This window comes from Diaphorina citri, unplaced genomic scaffold (genome assembly GCF_000475195.1).
Source record: "Diaphorina citri unplaced genomic scaffold, Diaci psyllid genome assembly version 1.1 scaffold6, whole genome shotgun sequence".
NCBI lineage: Eukaryota > Metazoa > Arthropoda > Insecta > Hemiptera > Psyllidae > Diaphorina > Diaphorina citri.
In genome coordinates, this window is record NW_007377445.1 from 557,089 (window position 1) to 574,177 (window position 17,089).

The 17,089-nt window shown below is 38.6% G+C and overlaps 1 protein-coding gene and 1 long non-coding RNA gene across 2 annotated transcripts in view; both read left to right on the top strand.

Annotated features, from left to right (window-relative positions):
• Positions 1–8,945: 8,945 nt before the first annotated feature.
• Positions 8,946–10,095, top strand: LOC113465498. The gene is made up of 2 exons (XR_003390197.1): positions 8,946–9,652; positions 9,909–10,095. It is a non-coding gene; the product is annotated as an uncharacterized LOC113465498 (long non-coding RNA).
• Positions 10,096–10,205: 110 nt separating this feature from the next.
• The window catches only part of LOC103524768 (titin), a 185,309-nt gene continuing 178,425 nt past the window's right edge, over positions 10,206–17,089 (top strand). Inside the window, 1 exon segment of the mRNA XM_026819934.1 lies at positions 10,206–10,460. Within this exon segment, the coding sequence (XP_026675735.1) occupies positions 10,295–10,460 (166 nt within the window). The 5' untranslated portion in view covers positions 10,206–10,294.

Sequence of the window (17,089 nt, forward strand, 5' to 3'; positions counted from 1 at the left end):
GTAATATTTTACAGTAAGTTATTAGTTTATTACTTACATTAGTACGTACTTTACGATGCATAAAATTAGCATCTAATATGTCACTTTGTCACAAGTACGAATTACTTAAGTGCAACTCAGAAATCAGTTGGTAATGCATTTCATGAAAAATCTTGAACATGGCGGAATTTTGCCAAAACTTTTCGTCTGACTCATAGGTTTCGATGTTTTTTTTTTTTTTTTTTTTAAAGAATTTAAAAATAAGAAATTTATGAATTGTACCGAGGTACATTTTGTTGTGCTCGTAAGGCCAGCCACTCACTATCAGGTAGACCTGATCAGGTGTCAGGTATACCTGATAAAGTCAGTTCTACCTGATAGTTTGTGTCCTCAGGTATTAGGTACACCTGACATTCGGACCTTTTCAGCAGTGCCTGTCAGGTCTACCTGATGTTTGTGTGCTCATCAGGTATCAGGTAGACCTGACATTCGGACCTTTTCAGCAGTGCCTGTCAGGTCTACCTGATAGTTTGTGTGCTCATCAGGTCTCAGGTATACCTGATAGACGGACTTTTTTAGCCGTCGTACATTTTGTTGTACTCGTAAGGCCAGCCACTCACTATCAGGTAGACCTGATCAGGTGTCAGGTATACCTGATAGTGTGTGTCCTCAGGTATTTTTCCTCAGGTACACCTGACATTCGGACTTTTTCAGCAGTGCCTGTCAGGTCTACCTGATAGTTTGTGTGCTCATCAGGTCTCAGGTATACCTGATAGACGGACTTTTTTAGCCGTCCCTGTCAGATATACCTGATGGTGTGTGTGTGCTCACCTCAGGTCTCAGGTATACCTGACAGATGGACCTTTTCAGCCGTTCCTTATTTAGGTCTACCTTGAGTGGCTGGCCTATTATTTTGCACGGTTTCTAAACAAACGGTTTTTTGGCAACCGTTGGGACGCGATTAATGCGATTATATTCTTTAATTTTTTTTTACGATGTTGATCGTCAACTGTGCTATGCGTATTTCATGAGCAAATTGACCCCGTGCTATCTGCTTCAGATGATTTTTATATGCTTTCATGTCAGTTTCAGCTCTTGTTGTTTGTGTACAACTTCTGAAGCTGAAATTATCATGAGCCAAGTGGACATCCAAATTAGCGCCCCAAACCTAGCACCTTGCTTATTCTGGACATATTGTATGATAAATCATACACAAAGTTTGTGCTTAACTATGACTCCTCAGACCTACTGTGCATTTATCTGAAGAGGAACCTGGGATCCTCGGCAAAGCGTTCAAGTTTTTAGAATAAGTTTGCTGTAAAATTTTCGTTTAGCTTTTAGTTTTGCTGTGATCTAAGCAAGGTGTTAGGTTTTGTGCGTCCATCTGGCCTCCTAATGCCTGCCACTCATGCTCAGACTATCTGACACACCAAGGGCTCGAGCTTTTTCCGCCACACGCTTTAAGACGGTCTGAAAGGCCTAGGTCTGTGAGACCGCGGTTTGTCAGACGGTCTGAGAGTTAGGGACGGGCATGAGAGTACCAAGTGACAATAGCCTATTGAACCAAAACAACTCATTCGTAATGTGGGTTCATGATGATTTTTATCATGTCATGTCAAGAAGTAAAACATGACTTGTCATCTCATGGAGTCATGTTTTCTCATCATGTTTGTCATTTCATGGAGTCATGTTTTCTCCATCTCCACTTGACAAGGGGCTTGCGTCATGTTTATTTTTCAAGTTTGTGAAAACATGATTTTCTTTTCTTTTTGCGTAATCTATTCTACTTAAAGTGAGGAAAACGAATGTTATTTTTATACCCTCGGACATTATTTATCTCAGCAAGATGTAATAAATCTGTAATGGAATAAAAAAGATTTTCCATCCGTGTTGACAACATGTGGCATTCATATTTCGGAGTTACATCTGTGGTGTGGGTGGTTGCTAACCAAATAACCAATCAGTGCAAGAGAACCCTCATTTAGGTGAAGTCTTTAGTAAGAGTTGGATTTGAAGTCTTTAGAAAATGGACGACCTCAGTGATGCTGTTTTGAGCATGAAAAAGCCGAAAAAAATTGTTCTCAGAAGTTGATCATTCAATATTTACTTGTATACCTACTTCTTGAAATAATCCAAGGTACTCCCTTGACTTTTCCTAAAGATTCTTAAAAAATATGCCCTTAATGCTCGAAGATATTTTGGTCCTCCGCACTTCCGCAATAAGCGGGGCGGAGGTGCAATTACGCTCTATGCAAGGTGTCCCTTTTAGTGACCCCCTAAGGATAGATGTTCTCTTATAGTTCTGTTATTCTTAGGTTGTAACTTTACAACCTAAGAATAGGTTCATACGTATCCACCATTAGCCTTTACTCAAGCCCTAAAAATAAGCCCCGCTGGAGTTTCGACACTGGATTTTGTTGACAGTGAAAATCTTCTGGGCTTAAATTAAATGTTACGCAACACTAAATTAAAATTATCGCGTACTTGTGCACTATGGTTTTGCTAAGCCAGATACGCTGCACTAACTGTTTTCGATATTTTTGTCGCCTGTCATTTAGGACCTTGGGTAATTAGCACGGTTATTTAAACTGAAATCCCTGTGCATTAGCATGTCCATAATGACCTCAATGGAAGCCCACTGTTAGTAAATGTGACCCAAGAGGATATACTCGTATGTATCTGGTAAATAGATATCAGAGAGATCAAATTTGACCATTGATGTACTCTAATGAAATCTAGAACTTTGAATTTGAATGCTCTTGGACAGGAACCTTATTAAAAATAAAGGAATAGACTCTTGAGTGGAGGGTAACCACTAGGCGAGGTTAACGCCGCACCAAAGGCGTTCTCTACCACCTTACCCTTGTTCGCTTACCATGAAGTCGATTAACATTCTCAGTCTCTCTCACTAGAATAAACTTGGATAATTAAATAAATAATTAAACAAAGTAATGGAGACACGGTGTAATTTTCATGACCAGTCTGACTTCTGACATTTTACTTTTTATTTATAAACTATCCAAAATCTACGCCACGTATGCGATCATTTTCATATGTTCGCCGTTTTAATGTCACTAATTTTAATCGCCGTTCAGTAGAGCAGACATAAAGTAGGAAAAACAGCAATTTTCTTTCAGGTGTTATGTGAAAATGGTGTGATTTAAATTTCCGCCGCGCCGGTTTGGAAAATCTCCCAGAGATTTCACAGAAGTGTCTTTCCATTTTATGTCTGTTTTATGGCAGTTTTTATGAGCCATGACGATCTAGAGAGGTGTATTTGTCAGGGTTGTCAAAATGAGAGCATTTAGAGCAAGCAATGTTTAGTTACGTGTCATAATTCACTCTTGCTTCCTCTGACCAGAGGATCCCTAGACGGATAAATTTTATAAAATGAATACCATCCCTTTTGAATTGAATAAAAGAGACATAGGTCTGTCAAACCGTCACAGATACCTAGGTCTGAAACTTTTTGCAACACACGTTCCTCCTCTCTGACAGACATACGGCCTGAGCGTGAGTGGCCGACATTAGGTTTGGCTTAAAAACTCGTCTACATATACTATCGACATTGACTCTGCTATCTGTTTAGTACTCTTGACAGGCTGTATTGGTCTTAGGGGTTAGGCCAAATGCTAGGGGTACATTCCTGGTATGGTCTTGTATTTTACAAGCTAATACCGTTTTTTTCAGAAACGGGCGCCAGGATGTACTTTTCAATCGCTTACAGGAATCACGGGATATATTAGGTTTTGTCTATTTATTTTCCTCAGTATTTTCTGTTCGCTTTTGGTTTAAATTACCAGTACTTTCAAGGCTGCTACTAAAAAGTTTCTTCTGCTTTTCTTCCAGAGGGTTCTGATGGAGATGAAGAGTACATGATCTCAGATCTTGCCGATGAGGATGATGACATCACGAACAAATCTGACCAGACGGATACTGAATGTGAGGACGTGCCTCAACAAACCAAAACCAAGAGCGATGACGTTCAGTCTCTGAAGCTGACCAACATTGATGGTGTAGACGGCAAGGCTGAAGTCTGTACTGACGTCACACCTCAGGATAGTGAGCTGACCAAAACCAAGGGTGATGAAATCACAGTTCAGTCTCTGAAGCTGACCAGTGATGGTGTAGAAGGCAAGGCTGAAGTCCGTGACGTCACACCTGAGGATAATGAGCTGACGAAAACTAGGCCCGGTGACGTCCAAGATGATTCCGATGAAGAGATCGGTAGCAGTGTGGAGAAAAGTGATTCCAGCCCTGGTAAGTTCTCTACCTTATATCTTTGGGATTTCTTTAGTTAAACTTTTAAAAAAAGATCAATTTATTATGGTGCTAATTAAACTTTAAAGTATTCTGAAAGGACTTTTCATTCTAAATTTTCCTTTTTCCACTCGTGCAACAAATGTCATTTATTTTGAAGTCGAAGTTTAGAATGAGAAGTCTTTTCAGAAATGGGTCATTGTTATATTCATGTCCTTCCTTATGTCATTTATGTTCAGCCATTCTTCGTGGCGATTCAACTGAGCCTTGTCCCTCTTTCCCTTCAAAATGGATCCTGTTGGTATTCCTTATCTAAATTCCCTCATGTTCTGTCTGCGAAATATTAATATTCGGGGTATGTTCCCTCTCGTCTCCCCCTCGCGGGATAGTGGGATCGCTGAATTCGGTAGAAGCACTATCTTTTATTGCTAGCATAAAGTGACATATCAATAAGTTCGTCATATTTACGAGGATGCCATTGACATACACTATCATACACTCAATAATCTCAACACATATAGACGTAATACAATCAATGATTTATTTAAAAGGATGCTCTCATCAGGGCTGTAACTCTCACAAGCAAAAAACATTCAAAACACGAGAGCAAAATTGCGGAGGGTATGATTTCGAGTGAAAACTATTTGGCACATCGTAAACTTCTCTCTCATGACGCCCAAAATAGAACAGCTTGTTCATTGGAAAGAGACCTGAGTTGCAACTTATGTAACATTGGAGCAAAACACACTGGTTTTTGGGCGATACAAGAGTTTATTGGAATATTCTATGGGTGCTACATGATACATTGATACATGGGCGATTTGAAATCCCTTCGGTTGTTCTTGTAGCCTTATGATGTGAGATGAGGTAAGCTGTTTTACGTCGAGTTTTACCTCTGTGGATTGTCTCAGGGTTGAGTTCAATCCAAGGTTGACCTGGCTATTAAGTATTGGGAAATCCTCGTTTCATCTCAATCCCAAGTTGATAAACCCCAGCATTAGTACAGCTTTCTTACTTTCTTTTGTCCGTGAGATAGGCATAGCACTTAGTTCATGGTGTTGGAAGGGAGGAAAGTAATATAAATACAGCTTCCAGAAACCAAGTTGGAGATCTACCTCAAGATGTATAAAAAAGAAACGGGTTATAAACATATGATGTCCTCTGGCTAGAGACCACCAACCCCCCTCGGTGCTGCTACACCGCCACAACAGCAACAATTCAACCAAGAACAACAACATATTATGGTGGGTCCAGACTTGTGCAATGCAACGTGCAAAGCAACGTGCAAAGCATTTGCATTGCACGTTGCACGTAAAATCAAATCTGACGAATGCGAACGTTTTTCATGTATCCGAGAATTTTTGTACCGATACTCAACTAGCAACTAGCCTATAGTATCATTTGCATTGCATTGCACGATGCTTTGCAAACACTTCCAAACTAGTGCAACGCACATCAAAGACATTCGCCAGAAAACCGCCAACCTCTCGGATACCCACAAACGTTTGCTGCAATGTTCAAAAACTTTGCTGCAACTTTCTCAAACACGTCCAAACTAACGAATTTCATTGCATTGCACGTTGCATTGCACAAGTCTGGACCCACCATAATCCTCTTTAATTTTTCATCCCTAGACTCCTTTGTCATATCAATTCTCCAACGAAAAGTCGAAATAGTTCTGAAACGTTTCCACCGTTTTGTAGAACTTGATTTGATTCTCAAAGTTCAAGTTGAGTTCTATGATACCCAGAGTGACCATGACAGCCAGGAGCAGATAGTTAAGGATCTTCATGAAGGATATCTCGTCAACTGCTTTGCAGGAGATGGAGTCGGCGTGGGCACTGCTGTGGTATCTGGAACCAAACAAAGGATTATAAGAAAAACTCTGTTATAAACTGAAACACATGAGTTTTCATTATAACTCCCTAATCAAGACCAATAAGCTTTTGTCGAAAATTGAAAGTTACTCACGATCATTCATAGCCCAAATTGGAAAAACAAAACCTTCAGGCTACTTAGATACAATAAAAAACTTCACATGGACAGACCAGTTCGGAATTAATCCCTTACGCAAGGTGCAAGCTTATCGGAACATTTGGGAGAGTGTATTCTAAAATCTTCAAAAGATGGAATGTAATTGCAATGGTTTTGCTAGCAACTAGCTTCTGCTCGGGCTACCTATCCAATGACGATAGCTTAAATAAAACACTACATTACCTCTAATGTCAGCTACTCATGCTCAGACAGTCAAAAGCTCCAGATATGTGAGACTTAGGTCTCAAGATATTTCTGTCACTGACTGTCTGAAAGACCTAATTAAGGATCTTCATGAAGGATATCTCGTCAACTGCTTTGCAGGAGATGGAGTCGGCGTGGGCACTGCTGTAGTGTCTGGAACCAAAGAAAGGATTATAAGAAAAACTCTGTTGTAAACTGAAACACATGAGTTTTCATTATAACTCCCTAATCATGACCAATAAGCTTTTGTCGAAAATTGAAAGTTACTCATGATCATTCATAGCCCAAATTGGAAAAACAAAACCTTCAGGCTACTTAGATACAATAAAAAACTTCAGATGGACAGACCAGTTCGCAATTAATCCCTTACGCAAGGTGCAAGCTTATCGGAACATTTGGGAGAGTGTATTCAAAAATCTTCAAAAGATGGAATGTAATTGCAATGGTTTTGCTAGCAACTAGCTTCTGCTGGGGTTACCTATCCAATGACGATAGCTTGAATAAAACACTACATTACCTCTAATGTGAGCTACTCATGCTCAGACAGTCAAAAGCTCCAGATATGTGAGACTTAGGTCTCAAGATATTTCTGTCACTGACTGTCTGAAAGACCTAGATCTGTCAGACGGTTTGATTGTGAGTGGCGGACATAATACTTACCTTGTTGCCAACCACTTTGCTCCTATCCCCCAGGCTTACCTGAACTGGTATACACCTCCAGTGTTATTCCCACAGAACTCTCGTATTTCCTCATTCTTCCACACATGATAGTAATGTCGAATATCTTTCACTGCCAGCACAATCACAACGCCAAGTATCGTCGCACTCAGAAGATAGAATTTCAAATCCCAACGTAGCGTGCTCGTTACTGGTTCTTTTCCGTCCTGGCGTTTTGCAGAACTACCAGAGGTCTCTTGTGCGCCAGCACAATCACAACGCCAAGTATCGTCGCACTTAGGAGATAGAATTTCAAATCCCAACGTAGCGTGCTCGTTACTGGTTCTTTTCCGTCCTGGCGTTTTGCAGAACTACCAGAGGTCTCTTGTGCGATTGGCAGAAGGCCGGTCACCTGCCACAGTTTGTTCAAAATGGACGGGACGAAATACATAGTGATGGATTTTTCGGTGGAAATGGTTTCACAACAATTCAAAACGCGGAATGATGTTTCACAACAATTTAAAACGTGGAATGATTTTGAGCTTTTTAGGTACTTATTGCAAGGAATTCACGATTTTTTACCTAGTCAAGTCCTTTATTCCTAAAAGATTCTCCACTTATGTACTCTAACTGAAAGTTCATATTAAGATTTCTGAACGCTTTTGGTGACCTCAAAGCCGAACTTTCGTTGACTTTCTGAAGTGCCAAAATTGGGTGAGCTTACAACGAAATAACTGACGACGAGGTACAAGCAAATGGGATAAAAGAATGAATGAAAAGTAACTAGCTTTTGTTAGCATGAAAATTGACGAATGGGACAGTCCTCTTTGATGTTGAAAATATCAACTGTCTATCTTATTAGGTAAGTGGTTGTCTCAATGATAAGGTTACTTTGTCAGCGCCTTCACTCTAATTTAATTGGAAATATGTATTTTCCACAATAAGGTTCAAACGTACATTCCATGAGGCTAAAAGTTTGAGGACCACCAGAGAGCCATATTATATCTCGACCTGGTATCTTGTTTCTCTGTTATCTTACACCGTCAGTATCGGATCATCATGATTGCATGCACCGTTGCACGACGTGACGCGCGACGGTTTAAAACAGCTGGAACTTTGCACACATGCTTAGAAGATGAAGGCACGCTCTATCCTTCCAGTATACGTACGGTGAACTATACTAATCTGTGATATACGTCTGTGATTCCTTAAGTATAATATCCACGGTAGATGTCTATGGTATACTGATCTTCAAATACCCATATCGCTCTACAATATGATTTTATTTTAATTGTTATATTCGTAGTCATGGTCGCTACTATTGGGAATAAAGACATTAAATGCTCTGATTGTAATAATGTTTATGTAAAGTGCTCAAATGAGACTGACGGGTCCCATAACCTAAGCAGGAAGTAAGATCTGCTATTGCTCTGGTCGAATTCCAGGATTAAATTTAATTTCTTGGGTCAGGATCGGGAGTCGTCCGGATTGTGCCGGTCCACCCAAAGTATGGTCCCAACAGACCAAACATTTTTCAGGTAAAACTCTTTGCTGACTCCTATGTAGTGGCTAAAAGTAAGAGCATGATTCATGCCTCATATTAGGTGGTAGAGTTGGTTGCAATTACGAATCTGATCAATATAACTCGATCAGAAATTAAAACAATACAAATTTTTTGCTGACAGCAAATTTTGCTGACAACCAAAGTTATCGTGTGTGCTGAATATACTGAACTTGGTACACTGAACCAAACAATAACAATTACCTTGTGACTAGTAGTTATTTGACCTGATTTGCCCTTAACTGTATCATTGAACCATGACTCAAAGTGGATTACTGGATATTCTGGATAACTTGCTTTGTTATCAACCATTTTTGGTCGATAGGTAACAGACATTTTGGGGTAAATTTGAACAATGTGACTTTTTGTATAAAATATTTGCTTAAAAATTAACTTGGAAAGATCCAGCTGTTTATTTTATAAATGGTTAACTAAAAAAGCGAATTTAATTTGTTTTTCATGGAGAAGACCAATATAGTAAGATTTCCCACTGGTCTGATCTCAGGATATGTGATGTCTACTATTCTTGGCACTAATTAGACGACGGAAATCTTAGTGTAGAAGAAAACAACATACAGGTGCATCGTGTAGAAGCTAGCTAGCAGCTAATATATGAAAGGAAAAGTAAACAATTGAGATTTCAGTCTGGGAACTTGAAATCCAGAACCGTATCAGTAATAAAACCGGACCAGTGTGCCTTGCTTAAACTTTAGTGTGTCTGTGTCGTAACATATAACAGAGGGGGTCCCTGTGTAGCCGCGACGAATTCGCTTATTTTTAGAAAACAACAAATTATACAAAACCTCGAAATGTGTTCCAAAGAATGATTCGGCTACCCGTCGCTGACATCGGTTCGAAATTTCGATTATTTTTCGGAATATTAATTTGCATCTTCTTTTTCTTCCTACACGATTTTTTCGACGTTTTCGTGTAATTCCGCCACATATCGTCGCCTGTGTGAGTAATATTTAATTTTTCGGAATATTTGCATCTTCTTTTTCTTCCTACACGATTTTTTCGACGTTTTCGTGTAATTCCGCCACATATCGTCGCCTGTGTGAGTAATATTTAATTTTTCTTTTTAATTAACGCAGGGAAAATTGTGTATGTGTAAAAATCTTCTTTTCTTCATTTAACGATCCTCTTTTCGACCGACGTACTTTAGATTATTTTTTGTTTTTGTTTAGTTTTAATTTTTGTTTCGTTTTTTAAGTTTTAGATTAATTGATTTGTTTCGTTATCGGCTCGTAGATTTTTTCGCATTCAAAATGACTTGAAAGAATTTCTGATCGATTTTTTGTTTCCGCGCGATTCATTTATGATCGGGCGTGGAATTTAATTTTAAACGTGAAAGTGTTACCTTTTAATTTTCAACTTTTATTTCAATTATTTGTGATTATTTAAAGTGAATTATTATAATTCTCAAGTGATAAAAAGTGCTCAGTGATTGTTCATCTTGATTGGATTTATTAACCCTTTGTCGATCATACGGCTTCAAAATGAACAAAGTGAATTTTAATTCTCAAGTGATAAAAAGTGCTCAGTGATTGTTCATCTTGATTGGATTTATTAACCCTTTGTCGATCATACGGCTTCAAAATGAAGCGACAAAACTCCCAGCCGCAGCAAAATCAGCAGCAGGTGTATCGACAGGAGGAGATGACTCAGCAGAGAGCTTTTGTTCAGCAGCGCAATGAACAATCTCAGATCCAAACCACGTCCACTCAGCAGCAAAGTCTGAGACGTGTGGAGCAACATGTTCAAGGTAAAGAAACTGGTATAGCTTGAGCTTGAACTTTGAGCTTTGTGTCTAGAACTTGACTCTTTGTCAAGTTTTGATATAATGGCTGATTGACTTTTTAGTTTACTGAAAATTCCATTTCACCTGGTTGTAAAATCCTTCGTCTTTCGTATGGACGTGTGATTTTCTAAACACATTAAGTGTGTAAAACTTTAGGAAGTATCAAAAGTTTGAATTCAAACTTTAGCGGCTTTTATTGAACTCAAAAACTTTTGATTTAGAGGTTCATTTTCCTCGTTTAACCCTTGGTGCATGTAATGCAATAATTAGGATTTTCCGCTTCTTCAAAGCATGATAAAAATGAAATTTTCCATACCTACCGATAAAATGATTACGTAACGTACATACATTAATTTATTATTTACATCTACTGTCGGCTAAGACTAAAAGTCCTATTTTGCCAACATTTTCCAGTGCCAATGTAGATACGTACACTTGAAACTTTTGCTTCCATACTTCTAACAGCCATAATTCTAATTCTAACAAGAACGTCCATACATACATATTATTATGTACTTGCATCATAAATATGTACCTACATCTTTACTTCAGATAAAACAAAATTTGAACAGAAAACCATGCACAAAGAAACAAAATGGGAGCATTATATTTGTTCTAAATTTCGGGACTGGAACGAGCCTCAAACCCGGACCTCCTGGACCAGAAATCTTCGTTCCTGGAGTACTACGTAAAAGGACTCTTTAGAGTTATTCGAACAGCATTAATAATCGTAATCACTGTTATTAATAGCAAAGTAGGTGTTTGCAAAATATGCCATTTGCAAAAAAAAGTAGCATTTAACAGTTGATTAAAATCGGTAGATACCTCCATCTTAATATCTACCTATCGTACGCCTGCAGCCCTACTTATTCCAAAGTGTATATTTTACTTTAAGTACCTCAACCCATTACTTGGTGTGCTCAAAGCAATTCTTTCCTTCACACTAATTATTTCATTTAATGTATCACTAAGGAAACGTCTGCCACCATAGTGTTTTAATAGTTCCAAATTGAATGACTTTATTCAATGCCTTACTCAGAGGATGTCTTAAAATAAATACATACAGCTGTTTATGTCCTATGTAGGTATCTAAATTGTCTCTAACACGTATTTCTGTGTTTTTGAAATTGAATACATCCTTAGATAAATTGTGTTTTTTATTCTGCTCGAATGGGACTAAAGAGTCCCTTTACACCAATTGCCGAACCCAGCAGTGAGCTACTTAGTAGTATTGTGGCCAAATTATCACACTGCTGAGGTCCGAATTACCCACAAGGGTACCAATATTTACCACTGATTTTTACAACTCCTTAGTAGTAGCACTCTTCTAGAGGGGCAGGAGAGTGGAGTGAACAACCATAAAACCCTAGTGATTTATGAGAGAATGTCCCAGGAGTCAAATTACTGTTAAAGCACAGCACAACTGATGAAACCATTACGATGAGCGAATCCCCAACTATATACAAGTTAATTAATTAGTTTAATTCGGTTTAAGTCGTGATTATCATTCGTAAATAGATCATTTCTTCTGGACGTCGTTATTTAGCTGTTATTGCTGTTAAGACTCTGTTTTTTGCTAGCTATTATTGCTGTTAGGGCTCTGTTACTGTGCTAATCCTTGTAGGAAATGTTCAGTATATCCGTTTGCTGAACGAATTTTAATTGGACTACGTATCAATCAGTTTACGCCCGATGTGTGTTAATAACATTGCTTATTTATACTGCCCGAAGAGGTCTGAATAATCCCTTTACCTCGACAGTAGACTACTACTGTTGCAGTCAAGTCCTTTATGCTTAAAAGATTCCCCACTTATGTACTCTAACTGAAAGTTCATATTAAGATTTCTGAACGCTTTTGGCGACCTCAAAGCCGAACTTTCGTTGACTTTCTGAAGTGCCAAAATTGGGTGAGCTTACAACGAAATAACTGACGACGAGGTACAAGCAATCGATAAAATGATTACGTAAAGTACATACATTTATTATTTATATCTACTGTCGGCTAAGACTAAAAGTCCTATTTTGCCAACATTTTCCAGTGCCAATGTAGATACGTACACTTGAAACTTTTGCTTCCATACTTCTAACAGCCATAATTCTAATTCTAACAAGAACCTCCATACATACATATTATTATGTACTTGCATCATATGTACCTACATCTTTACTTCAGATAAAACAAAATTTGAACAGAAAACCATGTACAAAGAAACAAAATGGGAGCATTATATTTGTTCTAAATTTTGGGACTGGAACGAGCCTCAAACCCGGACCTCCTGGACCAGAAATCTTTGTTCCTGGAGGTATTAATGTATCACTAAGGAAATGCCTGCCACCATAGTGTTTTAATAGTTCCAAATTGAATGACTTTATTCAATGCCTTAGTCAGAGGATGTCTGAAAATAAATACATACAGCTGTTTATGTCCTATGTAGGTATCTAAATTGTCTCTAACACGTATTTCTGTGTTTGAAATTGAATATGTACATCCTTAGATAAATAGTGTTTTTTATTCTGCTCGAATAGGACTAAAGAGTCCCTTTACCCCAATTGCCGAACCCAGCAGTAGGCTACTTAGTAGTATTGTGGCCAAATTATCACACTGCTGAGGTCCGAATTACCCACAAGGTAATAACCATGATCCACAAGGGTACCAATATTTACCACTGATTTTTACAACTCCTTGGAAGTAGCACTCTTCTAGAGGGGCATGAGAGTGGAGTGAACAACCATAAAACCCTAGTGATTTATGAGAGAATGTCCCAGGAGTCAAATTACTGTTAAAGCACAGCACAACTGAAAATAATCACGAATATCCTTAAATCTACACTGCAGGGCGAAAAATACGGGACAACTTACATTTCCATTCCTTTATTCTGACAACCAACCTCCCTGTTGTAGTGGCTAACGGTGGACTTCGGATCTGAAGATTGATGGTTCGAGTCCAAGTCAAATCATAAAACTTATCAATCGGGGAACAACATTTGTGAAAAGCATTTATGCCTAACACAATTAAAATTCCTTTAAAAAAAATCATTTATTCTGATCTGACAGACTTTCCTGAATGTTTGAAATATAGTTCTAATTTCTAAACGTTTTTGATCATCAGCTAAAAGCTCATATTGTCTTCAATATACCATTATACTATCTCGTCTTTGGTTTTCTAGTTGGTTCTATTTTCAATGGAAATTATTGTTGATATTGAAAATATTCCAAAGTCAGTCCGTCCTGAAATTTTTGCACACAAGTGTACTTCTGTCTGAGTCACTTCGCGTTTGACTCATTTTCTGTTGTTGTTGTTGTTGTAGCGGCTTTAGCTTTCGCCGACTGGCGATAGCAGAATAAAGAAAAGATGTCTTTTTGTATCTGCTATACACCGGGGTGATGGTCTCTAGCTCTAGCCATGTTAAGTTGGCTGACTCGTCCTGAACCGCAGTCAACCATCGTGAGGACTTTTGCTTGGTCTTTAAAAGCAGAGAGAACCATTTGAGGAACTGCCAGCTTGCTAGGCTGGTTAGGGTTAGCTGTTCTCCTCCCTGTTTATTGTCCCACAGCCAGACGCTAGTCTTCTCTCTGTTTAACGTCCCCTAGCCAGACATCCCGATGTGTGTTAATAACATTGCTTATTTATACTGCCCGAAGAGGTCTGAATAATCCCTTTACCTCGACAGTAGACTACTACTGTTGTAGTTCTAATTTCTAAACCTTTTTGATCATCAGCTAAAAGCTCATATTGTCTTCAATATACCATTATACTATCTCGTCTTTGGTTTTCTATCTGGTTCTATTTTCAATGGAAATTATTGTTGCTCTTGAAAATATTCCAAAGTCAGTCCGTCCTGAAATTTTTGCACACAAGTGTACTTCTGTCTGAGTCACTTCGCGTTTGACTCATTTTCTTATTTTTATATTTTCTCATTTGGCTCATTTCTTACTTCACTGAGAAAGACGTGCTTGCCAAGCACCGAATACACCAAGAGTGTTACAAGACCTAAACACTGAAACTAAATATGCCGCATTGATATGTCCATATCTGTAATAAAAGTGTTAGTAATAGAACGTTCAAACAGAAAAAGTCCCCAATCATGATTAGGTTTCAAAATGAAAAGGATTTAAACTGATCGGAGGGTGGTACTTTGTTGACAAAGAGATGACGGATCAAATAAAATTAAAACATGTTTCAGCTAACATACTGGCTATCCGCTATCGACTGTCAAGGTACCATCTTTTTTTTACGTATACGTAACGCTTATGGAAGAACTGTCACTTGAAGAAAGCTTTAGGGGTAAAATGGATTAGGGATTCAGAAATGTCTTGAAAGAGTAGAAAGCTATTATGGTCAAAATCTTTAGAAAGTGAGGATAAATTATTCCTATGCACGCTTGCTCAAAAATTCCTCGAAACTTTATTGTAATTTGACTCCAATTCATAGATCACAATGGACTCAAATGAGCATATCTATGTATTTTATCATCTCATATTATTAACATTGATCTTGATTATATGCTCTCGTATTACACAGTAAACTAGTAAAGTACTTACACAGTAAAGTACCTATACCTATTGGTATATTGGAATGCCATTTCAAGCCTGAATATCTGAATATTCAGGGGCAACATCTGAAGAGGAGTTTAAACTTCAAGATTCACACGAAACGGTGCAGTAACTTCTGCTCATTTGAGATTGTGTTTACATAAATTGAAAATTCCATAGCATCAACTTACCCACTGCCTCCTGGACACTGGACACCTACCTATTCTACCTGTTAAATAGGTTTTCTAGTGCAGCGGTTGTCACATAGATGTTTATTTGCCGCCAGGGCCTTATTTAAGAGGGGGTATGCCCCCCCTCGGGCCATTCCCCCCCCCCCAAAATGTATTAATAATGTAGGTACTACAAGTATTGGCTTACTCGTATGTCTGACTGAGGGGGGCAACATCTGAAGAGGAGTTTAAACTTCAAGATTCACACGAAACGGTGCAGTAACTTCTGCTCATTTGAGATTGTGTTTACCAATTCACGTAATTGTATCCAGACAATAAGCAATCAGCATAAAGGTGGATTTCCACCAACGCGACTTTTGCCGCATAGTGCCGCATAGTCGCGCGACACGTTTCCACTGGCATTGCTACGCGACATTCCTTTGATCCGGACCGACTTTTATCGGATAGAAGTCGCATGGTCGCAACTGAGGGTTTTTATGTTGGAAGGATACCAGCCTAAAATTTCCCTTGCTAAAGAAATCGCAAAGGTTGGGTGCGAAGGGCATACATTATTAAAAATTTGGTTGCCAAAACCAAATACCCAAATCAATCACACAGAAGACGAATAGGATTTGGATGCTTGCGATTTGGAGCGTTCACCGAAAACCGCCGAAAAGCGGTAAAATGCCGCCAACCGTTGCACCGATCTTAACCAAAAGTTTCGTGTCGCATCCTTGTCACATTTGACAGCTACATACCAAATTTCAAGTCTCTAGCTCTGACCCTGTCGCGCGGCAAAAATCGCGTTGGTGGAAATCCACCTTTAAAGTCATAACATCATCCTGATACCAATCTACAATCACCCTCAACAAGCCTGCTTACAATCAGATCTAGGTAGTGATCCTGCAGGTAGATAGCAATTTAGCAATGTGATAGCACAGCACTTCCTAAAACTTTGATATTTCAATCATACGAGTACTCAAACACCTCAGTGTAGTGGTTAGAGCGGTGGACCTCGGATCTGGAGGTTGGTGGTTTGAGTCCAAGTTATCAGGAAATTTATCGTGGTGTATCAAGCGGGGAACTACACTTTTTATTCATTTTATTTCATCTAACAATATTCTTTCACAAGCTCAATAAACCTTGAGCTGAATCCTCCTCGTTTAAAACTTTAGCGAAAATAGCTCAAGAGGAGCAAACATTATTTGATTAACACAATAAGGGTCAAACGTACATTCCATGAGGCTAAAAGTTTGAGGACCACCAGAGAGCCATATTATATCTCGGCCTGGTATCTTGTTTCTCTGTTATCTTATACCGTCAGTATCGGATCATCATGATTGCATGCATCGTTGCACGACGTGACGCGCGACGGTTTAAAACAGCTGGAACTTTGCACACATGCTTAGAAGATGAAGGCACGCTCTATCCTTCCAGTATACGTACGGTGAACTATACTAATCTGTGATATACCAGTCTGTGATTCCTTAAGTATAATATCCACGGTAAATGTTTATGGTATACTGGTCTTCAAATACCCATATCGCTTTATAATATGATTTTATTTTAATTGTTATATTCGTAGTCATGGTCACTACTATTAGGAATAAAGACATTTTTTTTTAACAAGTTTCCATTTATATTTGATTGACAAAAAACTCAGAACATACATTTTTCATATAAATGGTATACCCATCCGTATAAGCAGAGCTTGTGCCACGGATGGGTAATAATGCTCTGATTGATGCTCTGATGCTCTGATTGTAATAATGTTTATGTAAAGTGCTCAAATGAGACTGACGGGTCCCATAACCTAAGCAGGAGGTAAGATCTGCTATTGCTCTGGTCAAATTCCAGGATTAAATTCTATTTCTTGGGTTGGGATCGGGA